This window comes from Lonchura striata, chromosome 10 (assembly GCF_046129695.1).
Source record: "Lonchura striata isolate bLonStr1 chromosome 10, bLonStr1.mat, whole genome shotgun sequence".
Lineage (NCBI taxonomy): Eukaryota > Metazoa > Chordata > Aves > Passeriformes > Estrildidae > Lonchura > Lonchura striata.
Window position 1 is genome coordinate 9,358,939 of NC_134612.1, and position 24,678 is coordinate 9,383,616.

At 44.4% G+C, this 24,678-nt stretch overlaps 1 protein-coding gene across 1 annotated transcript; it reads right to left on the bottom strand.

Annotated features, from left to right (window-relative positions):
- Nucleotides 1–17,770: 17,770 nt before the first annotated feature.
- Nucleotides 17,771–24,048, bottom strand: SCG2 (secretogranin II). Its single transcript, XM_077785635.1, has 2 exons — nucleotides 23,951–24,048; nucleotides 17,771–19,893 (listed from the first exon to the last, which is right to left on the bottom strand). Exon 2 carries the CDS (start codon nucleotides 19,877–19,879, stop codon nucleotides 18,002–18,004), a length of 1,878 nt encoding a protein of 625 aa, XP_077641761.1. The 5' UTR covers nucleotides 19,880–19,893; nucleotides 23,951–24,048; the 3' UTR covers nucleotides 17,771–18,001.
- Nucleotides 24,049–24,678: the final 630 nt, after the last annotated feature.

Consider the following 24,678-nt stretch of genomic DNA (forward strand, 5'->3'; position numbering starts at 1 on the left):
TGCCTGCCAAAATAAAGCTATTGGGAAAAGAAAGGCACAAGCCTGGAGGAAGGATGATACAGAAACAATAACAATGCTGTCTCTGATCCTTCACCACCTCTTTTACAGCCTAGATGCTGACTGATTAGGAATTTGAAGTGCTAACTTTTCTTGCCCACGTTTCTCTTTGCCATCTCTCCTGTGGTGGTACAGGACTGAGGTGTTGCCCCTTGTCTCACTCATGCAGCTCCTGATTTTCTCTTTACAGCATGCCTCTCACCAGAGAGGCAAATACTGATTTTTCCAGCCAGTAAAAGAAATAGCAGTCAAGTCACGATACAGCAGAAATGTGTGTCAGGAAAAACTCTAGAACACCTCAGATCCCAGCACACCCCATAGGCTCAGATACACTGGAGACCTGCTGGCCAGTGAGGGTCACAAATGATTGCGCGATGGGATTGTGCTCAGGATTTTCTTTTTCCATGGAGTTCTCAGGGCAGTTTTCAGTGCCCTGAGCCATTCTACTAATTCCATTTCAGGAGAGTGACTCCTGGGCCAATACTGACATGCTCCAGCTCTCATCCCCTCCCCACTTTCCTCTGGGTTCCTCTTGTCACCCCCTGTACCCGTGGCCACAAACATCAGAAATCATCCTTGTCACTCCAGTGCTCAGTGGGTGCAGGCAGCTCCCTTGGCTGAGCTGGGTTCATAGACCAAGGGAACTCCATCAAAAGGTAATTTGGGAGTGGTCCCAAACAGTTTCCCAATGCAGCCATTTGTCTCCTGACACACAGCCTGACTCTGCTGAAAGGTAAGCTGGGGAGACAGGGCCTGAGGTGGCACACAGAGGCTCCAGGGCTGCCTCCTCAATGTCTCTGGCTGGAGCTGCTGCTGCTCTGCCTCCCTGTTGCTAAGGAAGGTTTCTATGGCAAAGACCCACCAAGAAAGTGAGAATTAGAGAGAGTTAATGCTCAGAATGGATGAGCTTGATATTATCAGCAGCTGGCCTCTACAGGGGAAATAATCTGCTGGAAAGGAAGAGTGGCTGTCTCGGGTGCTGTGCAGAGCAGGAGGTGCAGCTGGTGTGTTTGTCAGTTTGGCTCATTTTAATGTTGGTGGTTTGTGGTAAATGAAATGTTGGTTGTGAGATATTCTCATTACATGAGTGTTCTTGTAGGATGTTAAGTTGCAAGCTTCAGCGACACTTCAAAACCTCTTGCTGTTCTGTAGATGTGTCTCCATCAGCTGGAGTAGAGAGTGTGGAGGCAAATGGGACTTGAATCCCCTGAGTGAAAATGCTCCAGTTGAAGTGGAACTCTGCACACAAGACATCAAAAAATCTTGACATCTCTAAGGCTTGCCAATACCTCAGAGCATCTTCCTTGGCAGCCTGGAATAGTCCCAGAGTGGTGCTGGTCTGTCTCCTCTGTAAGCTGCAGAAGGACTTATGTCTCATCCCTTGTCCTCTGGGCTGTCAGTGCTCCCCTCAGTGGTGTCACTGGGCACTGAGTGAGGTGTTTGGAGCACTCCACAGGAGCCTGACTCTCCCACACCTGCACAGGACTGAACACACTGCATCTCCTCCCAGGAAAGCATTTTCACCCCTGTGCCAGTAATCTGGAAGGCACAGATCTCCTGCATGAGGGACCATGCCCTGCCAGTAGAGGCAGGTCAATGGGAAAAGGTTACAGAGAGCAAAAGGACGCTTGTCCTTCTCCATGGTGGGCATCACACTCACCAGGGCTTGGTTGATCTGAGCATGGACCTGTCTGGCTGCCTGGGACAGCAGGAGACCAGGCTTGGAGCAGGAAGGATTCTCCAGTGCCACAGCCAGAGCTGCATGGCAGATCAGGCCCCAGGGAGTGGGGTGAGCCCCAACACTGTCAGTGTGCTGCAGGGCCAGCAGAATGTCTGGCTATCAGATGTTATGGATGGAAAATGAGCAGATCTGGGTTCAGAAACAGGGTTTCATCCAGCTGGATGGCCCTTGAAGGCTGTAATTAACCTTGTATAAATGGACCATCAGAGTTTCTCACTGAAGTGGGACTTTTGAGATTGAGGATTGCTTCTTGACAGAAGGTATGTGAAATCTCGTGCTACTGAAACCAGTTTTCCTTCTTCAGCTATTTCTCAGTGCTGTTGGTCTCCCACTTTTAACAAGCTTTAAATTTGCTGGAGGAAAAAGGTATTATACAATGGTATCTGCTATGTCCTGTGGCTGCTCTGATTGCCTGTAGCATTCCTGCCCTTCCAGACAGTTTGGAATAAGCTGCCTGGAAGAAGTTCCTTTCCTTGTGTGGTACTGCTCTGATTTTCTTTCCTTCTGCAAGCCTATGGATGGTGCTGCTAAGTCACTGAAGACATTGACCTGGCTAGAGGCTGTCTCACTCCTTGCTCATGGAGGCAGAGTAAGAAGATTAAACTCTTGAGGTTAAATGAATGACCTGGCAGTTCTGCTCAGCATTGCTATCTTGCTCTGCGGTGAATAGATGGTGGCTGGCCTTTATGCAGCTGATTAGAAGAAAGTGGTTAGAGAAAAAGCCTGCATTAAGGCCAGCTGATATTTTTGGTCTGTGTGATGAGAGAAATCTAGCTTGGCCACTGTGCCTGCCCTCCACCCCTCCCCAGCTGGAGGATGGAGGGAGGCAGGGGCAAGAAGAGCCACAGTGGTTTTGCCACCCACTCCCAGAGCCTGCAAGCCCCACAGATTCTCTGTGATCAGAAATATCTCTGTGGTTGAGCCCCTGGTCCTGCTGCACTGTGCTGGTGTCCCTGCCTGTGGTGCCAGATTGAACATTGGGGTTTGGAAGCCTCGAATCCCTCTGGTGACCCTGCAGACCCAGCTCAGCCCTCGCATTCTCACATTGCTGTGCTGGGGCAGCATCTCCTGGCCCCAGCCTCAAGCTGGCTCTGTGCTCTGAGGTTTGCACTGCAGTGAGCAGTGGCTGGAGCTGTCTCTGCCAAGGAGCCTCCATCTCCCTGAGCTCACAAGGGAGAGGGGCTGGACCAGCACAAACCTGGCCAAAAGGAGGCACCTGGTGCTGCTCTTATTGAAATTTAGGGACAGATGTGCTGTAACTTTAACATTGGCTTTATCAGTGTAAGAGTTGTTTGCACTTTGACTTGAAAGCTAAATATGCCTCAAAGCTAAATTCTAACATACCCTTGTACTGCTCAGAGGCTTTCTTTCACACACTGCTTGCATTGCTGCAGAAATAACCACATGGACATGAGCATGGTCTTGGAGACACAGACCAAGGGCTTCTTCTTTTCTGTGAGGTCAAGAAAGAGATGTCCCATCCATCTTGCATTGCCTCAAAGTTACCTTGCTACAAGATAAATAAATCCTTGTAGAAGAAATAATTTTCTCCAAGTTACAAAAGACTTTTTTAAAATGTGCATCCTACTGCTTTGTCATGCTCTTGGATGCTAAGACTTGGAAGGACTTAAATCCAAGTGGAAAGATTGTTGGTGGGAAGCACTTTACAGTGTGTTGGTTTTAAGAGGTGCAATAAACCACTATAATGGTGTGCCAATCCTCCAAACTGCTCCATGGGATGATGACAGATACTGCAGCCGTGATCTGGGCTCTAATCTCTCTGACAACATCTTACCTAGACATGCTTACCACAACTAAGAGCTACGATTTTTTAATAGGCATTATTCATAATTTAAAGATGTAGTTTAAAGACATTACAGCCTGCTGCCAGAGCTGTGTTGTATAATCTGCAGAGGTTTACCCCTCCCCTCCATTAGATATTACTGCAGAAGTGACTTACACCTCCTCCCTCAGTTAAACAATTCTCTAAATGTCATCACTGTTTACAGTATTAGCAGAGCACTCAGCAATGATGATCTGAGCTCTGACAGCCTGGGAGCCCCTACAAGCAGCAGCAGATTTACACTTTGTTGAAAACTGGCTCATTATCTGCAGCAGCAAAACTCCTCTCATAAATAGTCTGGTGTGCTCAAGCTGCAAACAGAGTTTCTGCAATAACATCTACTTCCTGAATGCTCTCCTAGGTGTTTTAGCACTGATTTGCTCTCCTTCCACACGGTGAGTGCACCAGGGGCAGGCAGAGGCACTGGTGCCTGGTGCAGGCTGGGGAGCTGCAGTGGGATGGGCTCCTGCCCACTGGGCACAGAGGAGTGGCACAGAGGAAAGGGATCAGGGTTGCCACAGCAGAGCAGGGCCACATCTGCTTAATGGGTCTGCAGCAAACAGGATGTGGTATTCACATGTCCTCTGAACAGAGAGAGACTTGGCTTGCTCAGGATTTCTCCTGAGAGAAGCTGTGAAAGAAGCAGAGAAAAGAGAATCAAAACAATTCTTATTTTGTTCACTGCTCCTATGTTTGTGCACATGTGGAATGTGCTATGGAGATTGTTTACCCAAGGTGGTTGCTTGATTGGATTCTGGTGATGGTGTTTTGGATTGATTGACCAATTAGGTGTGTCAGGACTCAGCAGAGAGTCAGGGGTTTTCTAGTTAGATAGTAGTGATATAGTTCTTATTAGTGTAATATAGTTTTAATATAATATGGTACAATAAAGTAATTAATAACTCTTCTGATACCATGGAGTTCTGCACATCATAATTCCCACATTTGAGATCGTGTCACCAATAATAGGGTGCTCCAGACACGTCCCAGCAGCCTTGCTTTCAGCTGCTATGGCCAGACTGCTTTTCTAACTGGGCTTCTCCTAATCCTGTCTGGCTTCAACTGGGAATATGCCATGCTACATCATGTCCACACACACACACATGAGGTTGTTAACTGCTAAACCTGTTATTCTAGTTACACAAATAATTGTTCAGATTTCACTATGTCCTTCCCTGCATGTCCATTCAGAGTGTTGAGTTCTTTGGTCTGATTATGTATTAGATGAAACAGTTTTTCCTTGCATCAGCTCTGTGTTTGCTGTTTTTCATGTCGTTGATTACTCATGTGCTCTGAGATGGGAAGGACAGGGCCTCCTGATCTGCAGCCCTCTGTTCTTCCTGACCTGCTGTGCTTCAAGTTTGTTCTTTCTCTCCTGTTGTCTCTCTTCCTTTTCTTTTTCAATTTTTTTTTACTCATCAAGTTCCTGAGCTGGAAAAAAAGCAGGCAGCAGAAAATGCAAGAGGGGGACGATCACTGCTGTTTACAAGAAGAGCTAAATCTTGTCTAACATCAGCCACACAGGGGTTTCCTGTGTAATTAAGGAAAACACAATTCAGTCGGGAGGGTTTTTTTCCTGTGAGGTCCATTGCTTCTGGTTAGACTTGTCTCTTCCAGTCTCCAAATACTGAAGCACCCTCCAGTCCCTTCTGTCCTGGTGCCTGGGGATGTGCTGCCATGCCTTCTCCTGCTGGCAGAAAGCACTGTGGCAGTGAGGCTGGCTGGCTACAGCAGGAGCAGCCCAGGAGAGTGCTGGAGAGGCAGGGATGTGTGGGGCAGTAGGGGTGTGATAAGCTCTGCTTCCTGCCCTTCCTCCAAATGACCTCCAGACACTGTTGGTGTTCCTCCAGCTCTGGTGCCAGGGAAAATGCTTGGTTCCTGCTATGTTGGTCAGTGCTCCTGCTAAGGGGTTTGTGCTTGTGAGTGCACAGCACCAGAGCCTTACAGCAGCTCTCATCCCTTTACAGCAAGTAGCTGCTGATAAAGCCAAAATTCATGGAGCAACACTCAATACTCATGGAGAAGGGCTGGCCCTTGGCTCCATTGTTTGTAACACAATGCTTTTCATTCAACAAGGAAGGCACAAACCAGTTATAGTTCAGCTAATCTGATCTTCTCTTAATTAATCCTCTTCAATGGAAGTTCATTTCCACTTGCACAATCAGCCTGGCAAAGGCAGATACTCCTGCAGGAAGAAATCACCCCAGCAGAAAAATCACTCTTGAGATCAAGACTGTGAGACATGAGACAATCAAGCAAACCAGATGTGCAAAGATAACAAAATAGGAAATTGAAGAACAGTTTATGCTGCTGTCTCTTCTAAGTTGTCTGAGTTGTTTTGTATGTGTGACTAATGTTGCAGAGGCAGCTGCTGCTGCCAACAAGAGCCAGCATCTCCTCAGGACTGGTGCAGCACCAGCCTGACTCTGCACATGCTGGAAAACAGCAGGAGATGGAGATGGCTGCTGGAAGCCTCTGGAAGAGACCACAGAGGCTGGGTGCTTTCAGTTCTGCTGCTTTTGCTTTCCAGTGAGCCTCCTTTAGGCTGTACCTCCCCAGCTGCATGTGGAGCTGCCCCTGGAGCAGCTCTGTTGTCTGATCAACTCCCACTGGGTCGCTGTAAATGTCCTGCAACAGCTACATTTTTTTTTTTTTACTAAAAACCTGAGCAATCTTTCTATTTTATACATAGGAACATAACAAAATCCTTTCTAGGTTTTGTGGAAAGGGTTTGGAGCTTAATGCCCAGTTAGGGCAGATTTTAACACAAGATTTAAAAGCTTAGAAACAGCATTAGAAAAAGGAGGGACTTTTAGGGCTTTGCCTTAGGGACAGGACATATTTCACAGATATGGTCTCTAAAGACCCATACAAAGTCTGGGAGATACTGATGGCAGTGGTGGACTCCAACTGAGCTCAGAGCAATGAGATTTTTGCCATTAATTTCTCTGTAGGCATTAACAGAGCACAGCTAGCAATGTGATAATGGACGCTACTGCAGCTCTGCAAAAGGTGAAACCAGAATGTAGTAAAATTTAATATTTCTCAATAACAGTGAATACTCTGAATTGTGAAGGTGCTATAGATATTGCAGAAACATTTGGAAACTAATTAGCCAGAGTACTTGTGGATACTTTTAGCATTTCCTCTGCTAGAAATGGAACTGAAAAGGCCAAGGCTGATGCAGTTATAATCCCATTTCTGTATTTACTGTGTTATATGACCTCAGGCAAGAGCTGATCAGCCAATTCCTGACTGTGTGTGCATAGCAGAGCCTTGTCTCTCACTCAGCCTGCACCTCTCAGACGTTTCCTGGGGTCAGTGTGGGCTGCAGCACTGTGTTCAGATAGACCAGCAAGAGGCCTGTGCACCCCTGGGCTGCTGTGGACCCTTTGCAGCAGCCCCCAGACTCCCAGATACCATTTCCTGATTGCCAGCACAGGCAGACAGGTGCTGGTGCAGGTGGGATGCAGGGAGCCCATGCTGAAATGGGGAGCAGCACTGGGGGTCCCAAGGCGTGGGTGAGAAGAGTTTTATTCCTAGGGGACATGGGGGAGCATGGCTGGAAAAGCTGGCTTGGCAGTGCAGAAAGCTCACCCCGTGGGTTTGGGCTCATCTTGGGTGTAGCAGAGAAATCAGCAGTGGAAAAACCTCCAGAAATTTCTGGAAAGCCTCCAGCTATCTGCCTTTAAAAGTAACATGGCCTGTTTCCTCTTTGCTGGCTCATGTTTGCTACTTGGCATTCTAAAGGCAGGTGAGGAACGTGGGGACCAGTAACTGGACCAGGCTGACAGAGCAGGAATAGATGGAAAACTCCCCAGGTCAGGATGGCCATGGCAAATTTGCCACCAAACTGCTGGGTGCCTGCTGCAGTGAGAGGAGATTCAGCTCTGGGCCTGGAGGAGATGATGAAGTGCCAGGAAAGGCTGAACTCACCAAAAGGAGTGAACTCACCAAAAAGAGTGAACTCACCTAAAGGGGCTGTGGGCAAGAGCAGAGAAAGGAAGGATTGTGCTCCCCTTTGGTGGACCCAAAGCTCCAGCTGGTCTCTCCTCTGGCCCTGTGAGCATGCAGGAGATGTTTCACCAGAAAGCCCCTTGGGAATTGCTTCATCTGACAGATACATGCACACACACAGATCTCCTGCAAGGGCTGCAGCACGGGGTTGGACTCAAGAACATTCTTTGCAGATGCAGTAACCTGACTCTGTGATTCATTGATCTCATGACTCCGTGTTAGCATCAGAGCTGCAGCACTTTCAGGTTTAAGGAAGAACCACCCTGTAAGTAACAGAATAATTTACATTGAAGGAGCTAATTGGCATCTCAACACTTTAATATATCCACTTACATTTGCATTTTGTGTTAGAGAGTATTATGTGAGGTAGCTAATGACACTGTCTTCCTTCCCCTTTGAGCTTTCTGCAATGGGCAGAAAAGCATGCTGCAATAAGAGGGCTGGTCTCTGTAAATTACTTGCTAAATTGAACTGGATTCCCGAAATTAACTTTAAAAGTCAGTTGAACTGCTCTCCCAGCAGTGCAAAGCTGAAAATTATATCAAATTCTAAATTACATGTGAAGAAAGCAAACTGGCTAGTTCTGGGGACCAGAACTACAGCTTTTATATGCTATTATCAGTAATGGTCCCTGACAGACTTCTCTGGAATAACAATACTTCTTCCATGGATGGGAGGATACTTTATTCTTGATGCAGGATATTTTGCATCAGGCTGTAGTTGTGTCTCAACATATTTATATGATATTTAACTCTCCACTAATTCTCTTGCTGGAAGGAATGCAGAAAGCCTCTTACAGATGCTGTTGGCCACAGAAATGCTGAAAAGTTCTTATTTCTGCTTTCTAGCTTAAGAGAGGAGAATGATATTTTCTTTTCTTGAAACAAGATTTTTTAATCCTGAAAAATGAAAGTCTCCTTTGAGTAAAGCAGTCTGCAGATTCCTGAACAGGTAAAAACCCTTAATAGCTAAACAGAAAGGGAATTTTCAGAAGAAAATATAGTTCACTTTATCTTGAAATTATTCTTACCTTCAGTTTGTACTGCATTTTTATAGAAGAGCTTCAAGAACAGCTTCAAGAGCTGTATAAAAATTTGTGTTGTGTGAAATGAAGTGTTTGGGCGTTTGATAATGTTTGGATTCATATAAGCGTTGGAAAAAATGTAGCATGGATAGACTACAAACGTGTCTGTCCTTACATGGCCCCAGCCACTACCCCCTCTGCTTCCCAGGCTTGAGGACTGGGCTGATGGAGAAAAAATCCTTTCAGAGGCTGCCCAAAGACAGTGGTCTGTGGCAGGGGAGGGCAGGGAGCTCTGCCCAGCACAGCTGGGAGCAGCTGTGGCCCTGGGAGGGCTCCCCAGCCAGGCTCCAGCCTTGCCCCGAGGCAGCTCCAGGGGGCTGCAGGAATGGCACAGGGCCTGCAGGACACAGGAGAGCTGTGCCCTGCCCATTTCCAGAAGGCTACAAATGCTCAGGGATGTGGTTCAAGGAGGTACATGAGCATGCTCCTGTGGGGCCCCTGGGAATCGGTTCTGGGTTTTCACAGACACCTTGGACATTTTGTCCCTTGGATCTCCTCTTACCTGGGCTGGGGAAGGTGGTCCTGTCCCAGCTGTGTCCCCTCACCCTGTCAGTCCTCAGCTGCTCTCTGGGGCACAGGCAGAGGGGCTCTGCTGGGCACAGCCTGGGGCTCTCCAGAGATCCTGGCTGGCATGGAATTGTCACAGACTCAAACAGGACATGGACAGGGCACATCATTTGTCTCCGTGTAATTGTTGGTCTAGATGGCCAAACCTTTGTGCTCAATGAAGTCAGTAGAGCTGCAGTATGTTACCCCAGTATACAGTATGGCTATTATTAAGGAAAAGCCAACCCTAATGTTTTCTTAGCTTTGCCAAGGCACACCAGCTTGGAAAGATGAGCTGTTTTAATGTAGATGACCAGTTTTAGGCAGCCAAGTTGTTTCACATTTCCAAAAGTCATAATATTTTTAGGAGAATAGCATCCCTAGCTTATCAAAGCAGTGTGAGCCCCTGCACAGGGAATAACATGCTCTGACTCCATGTTGTAGAAGGCTGAATAAATTGATTTTATTAAGCTAAATTTTATTACACTAATACTATACTATACTAGAACTATAGAACTAGAACTAAAAAGATACAAAATAAAAACCCATGACTGTCTCCAGACAGTCACAACACAGCTTTGACCCAATTGCCAATCAATCCAAACAACCCTCACCAGTGTCCAATTAACAAATCCCTCTTTGGTAAACCATCTCCATCACACATTCCCCATGTGCCAAACAACAGGTGCAGTGAATAGCGATAAGAATTGTTTTCTTCTTTCTCTGAGCTTTCTCACTGTGTATCACAGCTTCCCAGAAAAAAATACTGGGAAAGAGAATCTTGTCTCTCTCTGTTCAGAGAATGTGAATACCACACTGGCTTTAGTTTCTTTTCCCAGGAAATGGATAAGTAACAGATACACTGAAGAACCATGGCTGGTGCCTTCCTTGTGAAAAAGTGAAGCTGAAGATCTGTCTCTGGCTGCCCAAGTCAGATCTGGTGGCAGAAATGGTCCCTCACACCTCATTCCTAACCAGGAATGTCAAGCAGGGTCTTGCCTACTCTCCTTCCATATTTTCTCCTGTCTGTAGCAGTAGCTGCACCTGCTGCTTTGTACATCTCAGTAGTCTTTGTTAAAAGGGGGGTAAATCACTGCCGTGCCTGTGCTCACCCAGCAAGCCTTTATAAAGCAGTGCAACTCCTTCTTTGGCTCTTGAAAGATGTAAAGTAAAAAGGTCAAGGTATAAATCCAACTTTGTACTCATAGGATATGTAGGAGGACAAATAATCATATCTTGTCAGGCAAATGACTCTTTAAATTATTTCCATCTCCACACATAGAAAGTCACAGCTACTGAAATGTACAGCTTAATAGGTAAAATGTGCAGCTAGCCTAGAATTGCAGTACATCTATTTTCAGGTGCCACAAAACACATGTTCATCAAGAAGGCTATTAAAAAATTCATTTCCTAACGACATCAGCACTAGGCTATTGAGGAGATCAAGTACTGGGTAATGAATTTCACAGGCAGCATAATGTGCACTATAAAAAGGTGAGCTATGAGGCAAAGTAATTTCCTTAGGAGAAAGGTAAGTGTCTCAATGGTCTTGGCATAAGATAACTATATTCTACTTTATCTCTGCAGTTTGATATGTAAAGTATTTTTAAAAGGTCACTTCTTTTTTATATTTATATAACAGTCTGCTTTTGGCTGCTTCTTTGGAAAGGTGCTATAGTGCAGGAGTTAATTCAAAAAACTACCCAAGTCAAAGGTGAAGTCCCACTTTTTTTTTCCATTCTGGATATTTAAGCTGTAGGAGCTGGTCTGCAAGAACTTTATCCACAATAAAGTGGGTTCAGAATTTATAAAGAGGATGATTAAGCCAAGCTTACTGACTCATGCACTAAGCTAAGTCAGGAGGATGGTAAATGGAAGAAAAGGAAATTACACAACCTGACTAACAAATGAGTTAGCCAAGAAAGTAACCACTGAGGTGTCAGCTCAAAGATAGAAGGCTCTCAAAGCCTGAAGTTGCCCAGGGGAATGCTGATCTTCAGGCAGTCTCTAGTCCCATTTCCCCCAGATGATGCCATTATTCTGCAGCAGGGCCAGGCTCCCAGTTATCATTTATCTTCTCTGTGGCACATGGTGGTAGCAAGTGACTGGGATGGGAGACCCCCCAGCCTCATTCATCACCTGGCTTTGGAGAGCACTACAGCAAGCATCCAGTATTAAGTTAAAAATGTAAATGTTTCCTTTAGAAGGGTTAATGAAATAAAGCTAATCACATTTTCTGGCTGCCTACTTGTGAATCAGATGGATGGGAAAGGGTATTTGAACAAGTATTGATTTTACTGAAATTTTCTTGGAAGGTTGTTGTCAAAATATTGTTCCCCAGGAACCTGACCCACCTGCCACAATTTATCTTGGCATATTTTTTAATATGCGAATTACTGACCATCCCTTTTGTTCTTATATCTGTGCCTGAAGAGTTTTCCTATTTTTCAGAGTTGATGCTCCAGCCTGTTTGGAAGGCTGGTGGGGAGAGCTGAGGGGGCTCTGTAAATAGCATCCTGGCTTGGAGCCTGGTGTGGCTCTCGTGCACGAAGCAGTGGCCAGCCCCACAGAGGGAACATTGCTCTAACTTGAATAAAACCAGAATTCTCTGTGGCTTCCCCTGCAAAGTGGCTTGTTTGACTGCACAGCAAACCATGTTTGAGCTGTACATGTGTCACTGTGTCTCCAGGTGTTTAACTGGTGTCCCTGACTGTCCCCACCTGGGAGGGGCACATGGGGCTGCCAAGGCAGAGCCAAGCACTGCTCTGTCCCTGGTGGAGGATGCTGGCTCCTGCTCCACGTCTCCCCTGGGCTGGGAATGAACTACAGCTTAAAAACAGCCTCGTTACGTGGGATAGCACAAATTTCCTGGCATGGAAACAAATAGCACCACGCAGCACAGAGCTGGGTGAAGTTGTTAGATCCACCTGCACTGGGTCAGATATAAATAAGACTGATGCTAAGGGTGTTGCCAAAAGGGGAAGCAGGCAGTAGCTTTGAACTCTTGTGCAGCATCAGAAAAGTGCAGTGTGCTGACTCTAAAAGGAGTAAAGGAGAACCAGCATGAAATAAAACAAAATCAGTGGTTTTGTAATATGTAAGAAAGTAACGAGTGATAAATTTTGAGGATTTGGCAACTTTCCATTTTTTCTAAGTTTTTTACTGTTGCATCATTTTCAACAGTAATTTTTCTTCTAGAATAAAAATATCCATAAACTTTTCCCTGCAGATAAAAATCTATGGATGAAATAGCTCCTTTGTCACAAGGAGGAGGCTCAGGAGCACAGAAGACAGAACATCTTGACTTTAGAGCAGTCACTGTGCCCCACCTATTTGTAAAAGTTTGTGCTACTGTGGTTGTACCAGCTTCAGACCATACACTGAGTGAAGAGAGGGCCAGGGGGCTGGCATTTTTAAAATAGAAATTAGAAAGTCAAAAATACATTTAAACAAAGTTCAGTTTGACAATTGCTTCTAGGAAAGCAAAGTCTGAGGCCACAGGTGAGATTAAAATCTCATGAGTTTGCACAGTAGCATTTATCTTGTCTAAATTACCCAGTAGAATATGGTGGTAGTTGCAGATTTACATACGGAATAAAATTTTCCAACCTAGGTTTTCTTTCATTCACTATCAAAAAGTTTTTACCTTGTTGCATTCATGTTTGTAATAAAAAAAAATCAATTGATAGTGTGCTGGATCTGAGTAAATGTATCCTTGCAGAAAACAGTTTTCCTGTCAGATTATATGTCCATCCCAAAACTTACTTGCAGGAATTTAGCATGTCTCCTGTTGTTATGCTAAATGAATAACAAGCAAGGAATGTTGGGGGTTTCCCCATTTGATGATTTATCTTTGTTTTTACCTTTTTCTGTGTGTGTATATGCTGTTCCTAGCCTGGCTCTTACACACTGAATAGGGAAGTACAAGTACCAGTAGATCTAAGTGGTTTGTTGTGCTGCTATGACATTTATTAGCAGGTGGCAAAACATGTAGCCCTGGTAAAAATGTGTTTCTTTGCAGAAATTATATGTTGCATCTCATCCAAGCAATCTCATACCTTCTCTTAGGTCAAAGAGAAGAGAGAAAAGTGGGAATGGGAGGTTTCTTTTTGCATTCATGCTCAAAATATGTACAGTGTGAAAGTAAATGGTATCTAAAATTTGAGCTAGGAAAAGGATCCACTTAAACGAAGGATGCTTTTGGAAAGAGTTTTAATAGATGGTAAAGAATGACCATATGTTTCACCTGGAGATCTCAACAGACAGTTGCTCTGCCCCTCCTTTCTGTGTGTTGGCATGAGCTTAGGGCAAGAGGAAAATAACCCAGAAAGGCTTTCCCAAGGTGACCCTGGGCAAAGTTCTGTCAGGGAAGGATCCCACTGTCTCCAGCAGATGAGGTGTCCCAATGGTAGTGACTGCAGAGCAGTAGGAAAACTGCCCTGATGTGGGTGACCCCCTTGAAAAACATGCTCAAATTTGCATAAACATATACTTCTCATTAAATATTTAAATGGAGTGGCACAAAATGTACCCCACAGCTACACCCAAACAGATTTACTCTAACTTGAGCAAGAAGCCAAACAAGCCCAGTGGATTATGTCAGATTTGCTGACATAATCAGGGAGACACAAAATTGGTATAAAGCTCGTCATTTCTTTTAGATTCTGTCTTGGATCCTGCTCATCCAGCCCAGAGGGTTTGGAGGCTTTGTGGCACTCCCACCAAGGCATTCCATGAGAGCCTGCCTTCTATGCCAGGATAAAGCATGGGGCTCTGCTTTCAGGCTGATGCCAGGAAGGGTTTTGGGAAGCATATCACCGAGCAGCAATTGTAGGGGCTGGGCAGTTGCCAAGCAGTCCCTTTTTAAGATCTTGCCCAGGTGTGCAGGACCTGCCTTGCTCATGGGCTGCAGGGTTTTGTCTCAGCAGAGGAAAGCAGAGCACGTTGGACCATGTCATTACACAGCAGGTCTGCTGAGTGGCTGTGGGGAACTTCTAAAATAATTGTGCCATAGTTACTCACCAGGGTACATTGCATTTGGAATCAGAGGTCACTTTCCTTTCTTTACAAGGGAAAACATTGTGACTGAACCTGTAATTTTGAGTACACTAATTCCAAGACATTTGCAGATACCAAGTGGTTTCCTGCAATAACAGCCTCTCTCAAGAGAAACGTCAAATGCATTTAATCAGCCACATTTAGAGCTCTGCTACATCTACAAATGAATTATTAATGATCTCAAATGTTTTTGAATGATCCAAAAGTCAGGAATAACGTGGCTCTTCAGCTAATCAGCTCTGATTCAGGGCTTCTCCTTTCCACTTTATGCACTAGAGGCTCTGCACCTGCCTGCTGCTGCTAACTGGAGTTCCTGTAGCTCACATTAACCTTTTTGGAGGTGCCTGGGTAGCTGCACAAAGGCAGAGTGCAGCTGACATCCAGCTGTGTCTGTATGGATTTGTGCATCACGTAGTAAATAGCCGTGGAGCCTGGGGAAGGTATGGGATGCCCCAGGGAATGCTGCTCCCACTCTGCACTCACCACTGCACATCCCCTGCCCACAGAGCTCCTGTGATCCATGTGTGACCTAGCCATGGAGATGGGCTGGCTCAGCTGTGTCTGGAGGTGCACGTTTGAATCCTTAGTGTTCTCATTAGTAACAGCAAGAGTGGCAGAATGAAGCTGTGAGACAAAGCACAGCTCGGGCTGCCTGTGCTCCAGCCTTGGCTCCCCTTTGTCATGTTAAGAAAATCATGGTTTATGTCACTTCTCTTGCAAAACAAGTGTCTTGTAAAGTGCTTTGGGAAATAGTTACAACTGTCACATTACATGCAACTCAACCCCTTTCCACTGCACTGTGGAAATACCCTTTTAGAAGGAAATAATTGCTACAATCTCATTTCTCCAGTCGAGGTAATTTGGTTACGTTAATTTTTGAATCAACAAGTGTTCTCATTTAAGAGCTCCAGCTGACAAAATAATGGAATCATCAAGAGGCAGATGTAAACAAATAACTTGCACTAGCATATGAATTAATGAAAAAAACCAAAACAACATTTACTGGTACTAACAAATGAATTCTAGGGTATGTATGAAGAAGAACTACCTCAGATCCTGAGGAAGGTGTTCAGTAGCTCGGTGTATTCGGACCAGATACAGAATTTCTGTTCAATCTGCATGTTGGGGAGGACCTTAAATATGAGGACACAATGAAGCAAGTTTTAGGAGGAAGATTTGAGCAGAAACATTTTCTTTGCTGGACAAAAGCCACTGACGCAGAGAGTACAAACCAGCTGCATCTGGGATGCTGTCAAATCATAACACAAAAAGGGAATTAAAAATCTGTTCCTCACTTTGCCTAAGTAAAAATTGCAGGGTGGTCACTTTATTTTGTATATAATTATAGTAATAAGCTTGATAGTGTATCTGTTATGGATTATGCATTCTATGTGCATTATTAACAACATGACTGTTTGTCCCAGTGCACCCATAAGGAAAACACAAACCACAGACAAATGAAAGCAGAAGCAGCCATGGCTATTAGGAACAATTAAGTACTACACAGCCTCTCTGCAGGAGGAGGCTCTGGAGTGGTTTAATGGAGCAGATCTCATGATGGGCTGTACATTTGGATAATGCTGTCTTGCATATTCAGGTATAACTATTGCTCTGCTGCAGGAGCCTTGGTTGCATAGCAAGAGGCAGCTATAGCTACCGGGAGAGTGCTCCCTATTTAATATTTTCTCATTTCATTTAATTCTGATATAGAGTTGGAGATGAGTTTGTTAGAAATAAAGCACTTCATAGGGAGATTAGTTGTCTGCTTTCTGTGGATTGAAGAAGAAAAAGTACTGATGTAACTTCTTAGCTTGTAATCAGCTTGATGCTTACATATAGTTCTGTTAGACAAAGTTCTGCTGTTTCAAGCACAACCACTCTTTTCTTATTTGTGAAGGTGAACCACAAAGTCCCTAATGGCTTGCACATGCAGTGAGTGAGGTGTTCTTCTAAAAATCATGCCAAGATTAGGATTTTCCAAAGCTTATTTTCTCTTCCCCACAGTGTCTGACAGCATCTGTTCTTTTATGCATAGGTTTGTACCACTGGTTTCTTAGATACAAAACCATTCTGTTATCCAAAATTTTCATTGAGCTTTCCCTGAGTAAGAGCCTGGAGGCAGTCAAAGGGTTCCCCAGGGCTTTGATCAGCTCAGGAGCCTGGGTAGCCCAGAGCAAGGGAGTGCTGCAGGTTATGGCAGGAAGGAAATGATGCTAAGGAACTCCCACCTGTCATGTGTCACCACCTGTGACATCTCTTTCAGGTCCTACACATGCCTGGAAAATCAGATATTTTATTGTCTCTTGCGTATTCAAGTAATAATGGCTGGAACAGGGGCCAAGCTCCTGTTGGCTGCCAATGCTCAGGATAATGGCAACACTGAAGATGAAGTTTTATTTCTGCAGCCTTTGTACTTCATTAGACATTGCCTTACCAAAAATCATCCCCACCCCACTTAGCTGCTGTAGAATACCACAGGGAAAACCACTTTTAAACTATAATCCTGGAAATGAGCCGTCCCAGTGAAAACCACCTCTGACTCACAGAGTTATGCAAGCACATTTCCTTCTGTAAGACAGCCAGAACCTTTCCAGACCATCAGCTGCAGGTCATAACAGGAGCTCAAGAGACATTTCAAGTGTCCACAGAGTGTGCTGAATAGTAAAGGTTTTCTGTGTATTTATGTGACATGTAATGGTCATTTCATGGAGAAGAAAAGAATATTTTTATCAGACAAACCAATGCTATTGCCCACAGATGAATTCCTTGACTGCCTTGCCTTGGAGACTGCCTCTTTCTTTGTGGTTGTCATCATGAGTGATGGAGGGGGACTCACCTGCAGATCTTTCCAAAGCTCACCTAGGAAGGTTCCATTTTGTATTTTTTCAGAGCTTCATCATCAAGCCTGTCTCAGCTGTTCCTCCTGCTGCCAAGAGGTACAGATACATCTCTTAATTAAGTGAGGTCAAATTTTCAGTTGTAGGTAATGCAGTTATTACACTGATTGACTTCAGCAAACTCTTTAGGTATCCCCTGACCTTTTGGGTAACACCAGTTGATGTTCTTATGGCCCAGAAAACCACAAGTTTACGCTTACTACTTAATTTGTAGGAAAAAAAATATATTTCAGAAGAGTCATCTGTAGAAGTATGTTTCCAATTAGTATGACTTTATCAATGGTCACAAAGAAACAAAGTCAATTGTCCAGAAATAATTTATTCATCAACAATAAAACACTGAATAGAAAAAGCCTTGTAAATAAAACTATATATATAATGCTTTATTTTTATTCAATACTGCACAAAAACCACTACAGACAGTAACAAAATAATCCAATTAATCTTAAAAATTTCAAATTATAATTGTCACTCTTCATTTATCATGTTTTATTAACAATGCAAAGGTCATTTGTTTACATATTATACTTTTACTTGATATCATTAAATTGTTTCTTAAAACACTTGAAGCAATTTGTTGTTTGCCCCATAATTTATAACATATATCAATAAACAATATAATAGCTCTGAGAAAGATATGCAGACTGTTCAATGGTAAATAGTCTACCATAGGTTGTTTAGTGTGAGAGCAGGAATAAATCACAACTGAATTGGGATAGAAGTCAACACATTGAAGAGAAATAATACTTGAGGAACAATTACATGTTTTCCATTGCTCGCTTAGTAATGTGATCTCTTTCAAGCTCTGATTTCTCCTGTTTTAGATACTCCAGCACCTTTGCCAGCATATCCTCATCCAGGTACTGCCTGGTCTGTGTGTCATCAGCTTCCCCAGCCATGGAGAGCCTTTTGCTGAGTGAAGCCAGCTTGGCAGCTTCCTGTGGTCCCAGCTGGTTTAGGTGCTCCCGGATGGCCTGCTCCAGGTGCTCCTCTTCCTGCAGGCTGCTCTCCGAGGCTGCAGCCGGGGCTCGTTTCATCTGCTTCGTATTGATCACTTCAGGGTATTTTGCCAGCACCTTTGCCAAGTAATCGGCCAGCTCTTCATCCTTCTCATTCAGTTTCTCATACTCCGTTTGTCGCCTTTCCAAGTCGTTCATCCAGGCAGCTTTAGGGAACAGGTGTCCTTTCAATCTTCTGGGAATGTAAGACAGTCTTGGCAAATCATTTTCTTGATTAAGACGATTTAGTAAGTAGGAGGGATTCTGATTTGCCAAATTGTCATTTCCCAGAAGGCTGACAATATCTTCAATATTGAGGTCTTCAGGTAGATTTTCTGGAATAAGAGGCTGCTTCATGTACCCGTTTTTAGAGTTTATATTATTTTTAAATATGTCACTCTGTCCTAGATTGGTTTCAGTTATCTCATCAAGGTCTTCTGGGAATTCCATTTCCTGCTCAGCTTCCAACCTTTCGCTCTGAAGCTGCTTTTTCTCTCCAGCTTTCAACATGTCTATTAAATCCTCAGGAGGAATTTGCAAATTCCTTGAGATTTCTATCAGCTGAGCTATAGCCTGAGGATCAAGTTGTTTATCCAAAAACATGGATGCTCTTTTTTCCTCAAGTTCTCCACCAGTCCTTAATTTCCTATTCCCAGCACTACCCATCAGCCTCTTCAGGTAATAATTCATTAGTTTTGAAACATCCTCTGACACTTGATCTTTATTTTCTCTTCTTATTTCATCCTCAAGGAAACTGAGTTTTCCTGATCTTTTCATTTCCTCATCAATCTCCTCTTCGTGTTTATCAATTTCCTCTTTGCTATCTTTTATCTCTTCCTGGGTTTGGCTTTCCACTTTTTCCTCTATGGGATTCCAATCTTCTCCTCCAACCACATCTTCATAGGCAATGTTATTCACTTTATACACATCATCTTCATCATCTGTATACAATTTCTGGTCCTCATCCAGCCTTTCTTTCTTGTGGTTACTGGGTCCTGCCATCTTGCCCAGCTCCTGGAACACGGACTCCAGCGTGGCAAGGCTCTGGGGCGTGTACTGCTCTTCCACGATTTCGTTGGTACGCTTGAAGGGACTGTCTCTTGAGCCATCTTCATAGTGCCCAAGTGGCATCTTGAGGTACTTCTGCCACCTCTCAGGCCACTTGTAAGCCTCGTAATCATCAGTTACTCCAGCTGGAAAGTTGTTATCTGAGCTCAGCCCGTAAGGTTTATTCTCCTTTGGGCCAGCTTTTGACTCCTTCTCAGCTTGCCGCAAGGCTTCCAGCATTACCTTAACCCACTGGGACTCATCTTCAGTCAAAGAATCCCGCACGTTATCCGGGAGGTGAAGCTGGTCCTTGCTTTCTCTCTGTGGCAGGAGGTACGGGACACTTTGATAAGAGCTGTAATCAGGGCTGCTTTCTCCCTTGTTGGTTTGCTTGCGAAGGTCTTCTATGTATTCCAGGGCTTTGATCATATCGGGATTTGGGAGCCTCTGTAAGTTTTTCATTGCATAGTCTGGATCTTTCTGAAGCAGCTGGTGCTGCTGGAAGGAGGCTGCATCAACCCAACAGATTAGGACAAAGAAAAAGGTGAGAGCACAGGCTGCTCCAGGCTGGAAGGTTTTGGTTTCGGCCATGTTTTAAATATTTCCTTTAAATAAAGAAGAAGAAGAAAAAAAATAAGTTGTTAACACATGGAGACAGGCTTAGGAAATAGAGCTATGCAAGAAATTTCTCATCTCTATGCTCCATGTACTTTGTGAACAATATACAAAATATCAATCCTATATAACTCATGAAATGTCCATAAACACACCTAGATGTCATTTCAATCATGAGAACAAAGTACCTAAATGACAAAATTGGTGTATTCATACATTTAAATGCTGCTCAAAATACTAATATTAAAATTACAGACAGAAATATTTTGTGAGATTGCTCCATAGGGCATCTAATTTCATGCCAGGACAATACTGGAATGAAATGTTGAATGTTGAATGGTGCTAAACTGCAATAAAATTATGTGATGAAGTGAACATGACAAAAAATTACTTGCAAGTTTATTTCTGTCAGCACTGATAGTACTTTAGCTATTATTTCCTTTATTTTGCTATTTCATTTTTAAAAAAATTATTTGTATTACAAGGGAATATTGGTTAATGACTCTATGATTCATATTCCTAAGGCAATGATCTCTTATACGAGAGGAAAAATATAATTTATCCTAAAGGTACCAAATAATTTTACTGAATCTTTGAAAGCTCATCTTGGAAACAAGCTCAAGTAGGTAGGTTCTGAGGGGTGATTTCATTCATTTGTTTATTCATTCACTTCAGCAGAAATTTAATCAGGTCCCAGGACAGGCAGAAACATGACCACTGGCAAATTTGGTTAGAATAGATCAGTAGAAGCCCATGTCTGCCCAGCTTACACCAGACAAAAATAAACTCTGGAACAGAACCGGGAAAAATATGCCTCTGACAGAATGAAGATGATTACAGCATCACAGTGCATGAGGATACAGCTGCAGAAGCCCAGCCTTGCAGGGAGCTGGGCACCCTCCACACGGCACAGGGGAAATTGCCACCAGTCATTGCCCAGGACACACTCAGCACTGGCACACTGGGGCCACGGCACAGGTGAGGCTCTTCTGATCCAGTTACATTAACAGATAAAGTACAATAACGAGAAAGGAATGATAAAGATATCAACTGCTTTGATTAATTGACCTATTTTGCTTCCTTTGGTTTTTGGCCTGGTAAAAGTATCCTGTTGAGACTCTGGTGGTTTGTGACATCCTGAAAGAGCTGTGTACACCCATGTTTACCCACTGCTGGAAGCAGAAAGTGAGCATGAATATGTTCATTTCAGCTCACTTGTAGATTTTTCCACTCAGTTTTTGTCCTTAGCATAATACAACTTAATAATTAAAGCATTATCAGTTCAGAGAGCTGCTTATTTTCCCCCCTTCAGTATGCATGAGCAGGCTAACAGGCATAATAGCAAACAATTTCCCCAAACATTTCTGACTTCATGCCTGAGTACATTTGAGCATTGATTTCACAAATGATTAGTTCAACAGCTGATTAGACAGTCCCACCCTCTGGATCTGAGTTGGCCCTGAGTCAAAGCCAATATATTGCTTCATTTTCTGTCACAGAAAAGGCATTAACACTGTACATAAATGTATATATCCATTTTAAAAATAAAAGCAAAAGCAAACAAACAACCAAACAGCACCTAATTTTTCTATTTCTGTAGCAAATAAGTGAAATTAAGACTTTCTTTTCCAGCAGAGACTGGTTATCAACAGCGTTTGTTTGATCAGCACATGAGAAACTGTCCTTTCCAAGGGATGGGGGAAGGGAGAGTAAGTCTATAATCATCTGCCAAGCACCTCCCACTCACAAAGACCAGCAACTCACCCTCCTTTGCTGCACACAATTTGGATTGTTACAGCCTTTGCAAGAGCTGTCAGCATCCCACTAAAATCAAAATGTGTGCAGCCAGGCAAAGTTTAGTTTAGCATTCGACAAGGATGTTGCTCAATTGGATATTTCCTTTGCAGAAATAACATTGGCTCCTCTCTACATATTTTGTGTGCATTTGCCTCTAGGTCAATTTTTACTTCTAATTTACTAGTAGATGGTATTTGAAATCCTTGCCAAACAGATTTGGGAATTATTTCTTTTACAAGCTATGAGTTCGGGTCGTAAATCTTGTCATTAAATATACTGTGCTATCCAAGGTAAGAGGATTCCTCGCCAGTCTTTCAGACTTTAATTCCAAATTTGTTTAAAAACAAAACATTTTAGCCCATCTTTAGGAAATATCATAACCATTCTCTCCTGTGCCTCGCAAAGGACAATATACTAAAACAGTTCTTTTTTTTTCAGATCGATAACTGTGAAGCCAGTCTAGATGGAGAGCATATTTTCTCCTCTATTAGAACCTAACAAACAGGAAAATCATCTTTTAGCCAACAAATGAAGATGAAGAAGCTTCTCTTTACAAAATGAGGCAATCATTATCAAAATTTAACACATACAAAGGCAATAGAGACTGAAAAAAGTTCCCTAAAAAACAGACACAGAAAATATCTCCTTTCTGGGATGTTTCCATGGTAGCAGTAATTTTCTCTCTCATTCTCCTGGCAGTTGTTTCTGATGTGACTCTAATGTTTCCAGTGAAATTTAGCTATGAAAACTCATAGGTTATTCCTATAGACATCTCCCTGCCCTGACAGCCTTAGGTGAAACCTAACAGCAGCTTTTCACAGGGAAAATAAATATATCATGCACTGTTCCTCCCATTTCTTTTTTGCAATAAATAACATACCTGCAGTAAATTTGCCTTGTTTAAAAGCATCTCTAACCCTTTACCCTGTGGAAGGGACTGAAAAAACAAACAAAACAGCAACGAAGGGTAAAAGCCCAAAGCCACGGCAGTTCTAGTGAATAAAAGGAATGTTTGCATGTGGATCTGTCTGGGAAGTGACTCAGAGGCTGTTTGCATCCGAGGGAACCCTCCGCCCATCCACAGAAGTGCCATGTCGGTGACCCGGCACGGCTGAGTGCCACTGCTCCGGCCGGTGCTGAGAGCCCATGGATACAACATATATCTATTTATACATACACACACACATTGTTATATGTATGCAGTATATATAGTGATAGGAGCACATTTTACAATGATGTGTTCTCTTGCAAACCCCAGCCCCGGCATCACCGCTCTTGGTGCGACTTCACTGCTCTCGGTGCTGGATCCCCCTGCGCAGCCCTGGGGCTCCATGCTCCCTACATCCCAATCCACAGCCCTGTATACCCACATCCAAATCTACAGCCCTACATCCCAATCTACAGCCCTACAGCCCTATATCCCTACAGCCCTATAATCCCTACATCCCAATCTACAGCCCTACAGCCCTACATCCCAATCTACATCCCTACATCCCAATCTACAGCCCTACAGCCCTATAATCCCTACATCCCAACCTACATCCCTACAGCCCTATATCCCTATATCCCAATCTACATCCCTACAGCCCTATATCCCTATATCCCAATCTACATCCCTACATCCCTGTATCCCTACATCCCAATCTACATCCCTACAACCCTATATCCCTGTATCTCCGTCTACATCCCTACAGCCCTATATCCCTATATCCCAATCTACATCCCTACAGTCCTACATCCCTACAACCCTATATCCCTGTATCTCAGTCTACATCCCTACAGCCCTGTATCCCTACATCCCAATCTACATCCCTACAACCCAACATCCCTACAACCCTATATCCCTGTATCTCAGTCTACATCCCTACAGCCCTATATCCCTATATCCCAATATACATCCCTACAGCCCTGTATCCCTACATCCCAATCTACATCCCTACAGCCCTGTGTCCCTACATCCCAATCTACATCCCTACAACCCTATATCCCTGTATCTCAGTCTACATCCCTACAGCCCTATATCCCTATATCCCAATCTACATCCCTACAACCCTACATCCCTGTATCTCAGTCTACATCCCTACAGCCCTATATCCCTATATCCCAATCTACAGCCCTACAGTCCTATATCCCTATATCCCAATCTACATCCCTACAGCCCTGTATCTCTACATCCCGATCTACATCCCTACAGCCCTGTATCCCTAATCCCGATCTACATCCCTGCAGCCGCCGGCGCTCCAGCCCTACCTGCGCTGCTGCCGCCGCTCCGCCGCCTTCAGCACCCGGACAGCGCCGCTTATACCGCCCCGGCCGCGCGTCACGGCCCCGCCCGGCCCCGCCCGGCCCGGCCCCGCCCGGGCGGAGCGACCCCGGGCCCGCACGGAGCGGGCACACACCCGGCACGTAAAACCGGCAGCGGGAAAAGCGGGGGGAAGGAGAAAAAAGGAGAAAGTAAAAAAAAAAAAAAAAAAATACAGAGGGGGAAAAAAGCCACGAGGAAAAACAAGGAGAGAAAAGCAAGGCAAGGAAGAAAGAAGGGGGAAAGGGGAAAGAGGTTTAAAAAGAAAAAAGAAAGAAAAAGGAAAGGAAAAGGCAGATGTGATGCTGCTTCTTAGGCTGGGAGGAAGGACTCGACAAGCCCGAGCGACACCTCGGGGGCGGGCGCAGGCCGCAGCAGCAGCGGGGCACGGCCGGGGCCGGAGCGGGAGCGCGGCGGGGACGCGCGGGGCCGGAGCGGGGTGCGAGCCCGGCCGTGAGGATGACTCTGCACCCAGGGTCAGCGTGCCCGTGCCTGCCTGTGCCCGTGCCTTTCAGCAGCGGTGGCCAGCTGGGCTTTTTAATTTTTCTCTTTAGGTCATTGACTGAGCTATTGTGGCACATTTCTGGCTTTGTCACAGGGCAGGCAGGGTTCATGGCATCTGTGGCCTTGTCATCAGGTGTAGGAGGCCCTGGAGCTCTGGACCAACTAGAGATCA

Bases quoted from the DNA above. Each gene is read 5' to 3' on its own strand.
- SCG2 (XM_077785635.1), bottom strand. From the start codon at position 19,879: ATGGCCGAAACCAAAACCTTCCAGCCTGGAGCAGCCTGTGCTCTCACC.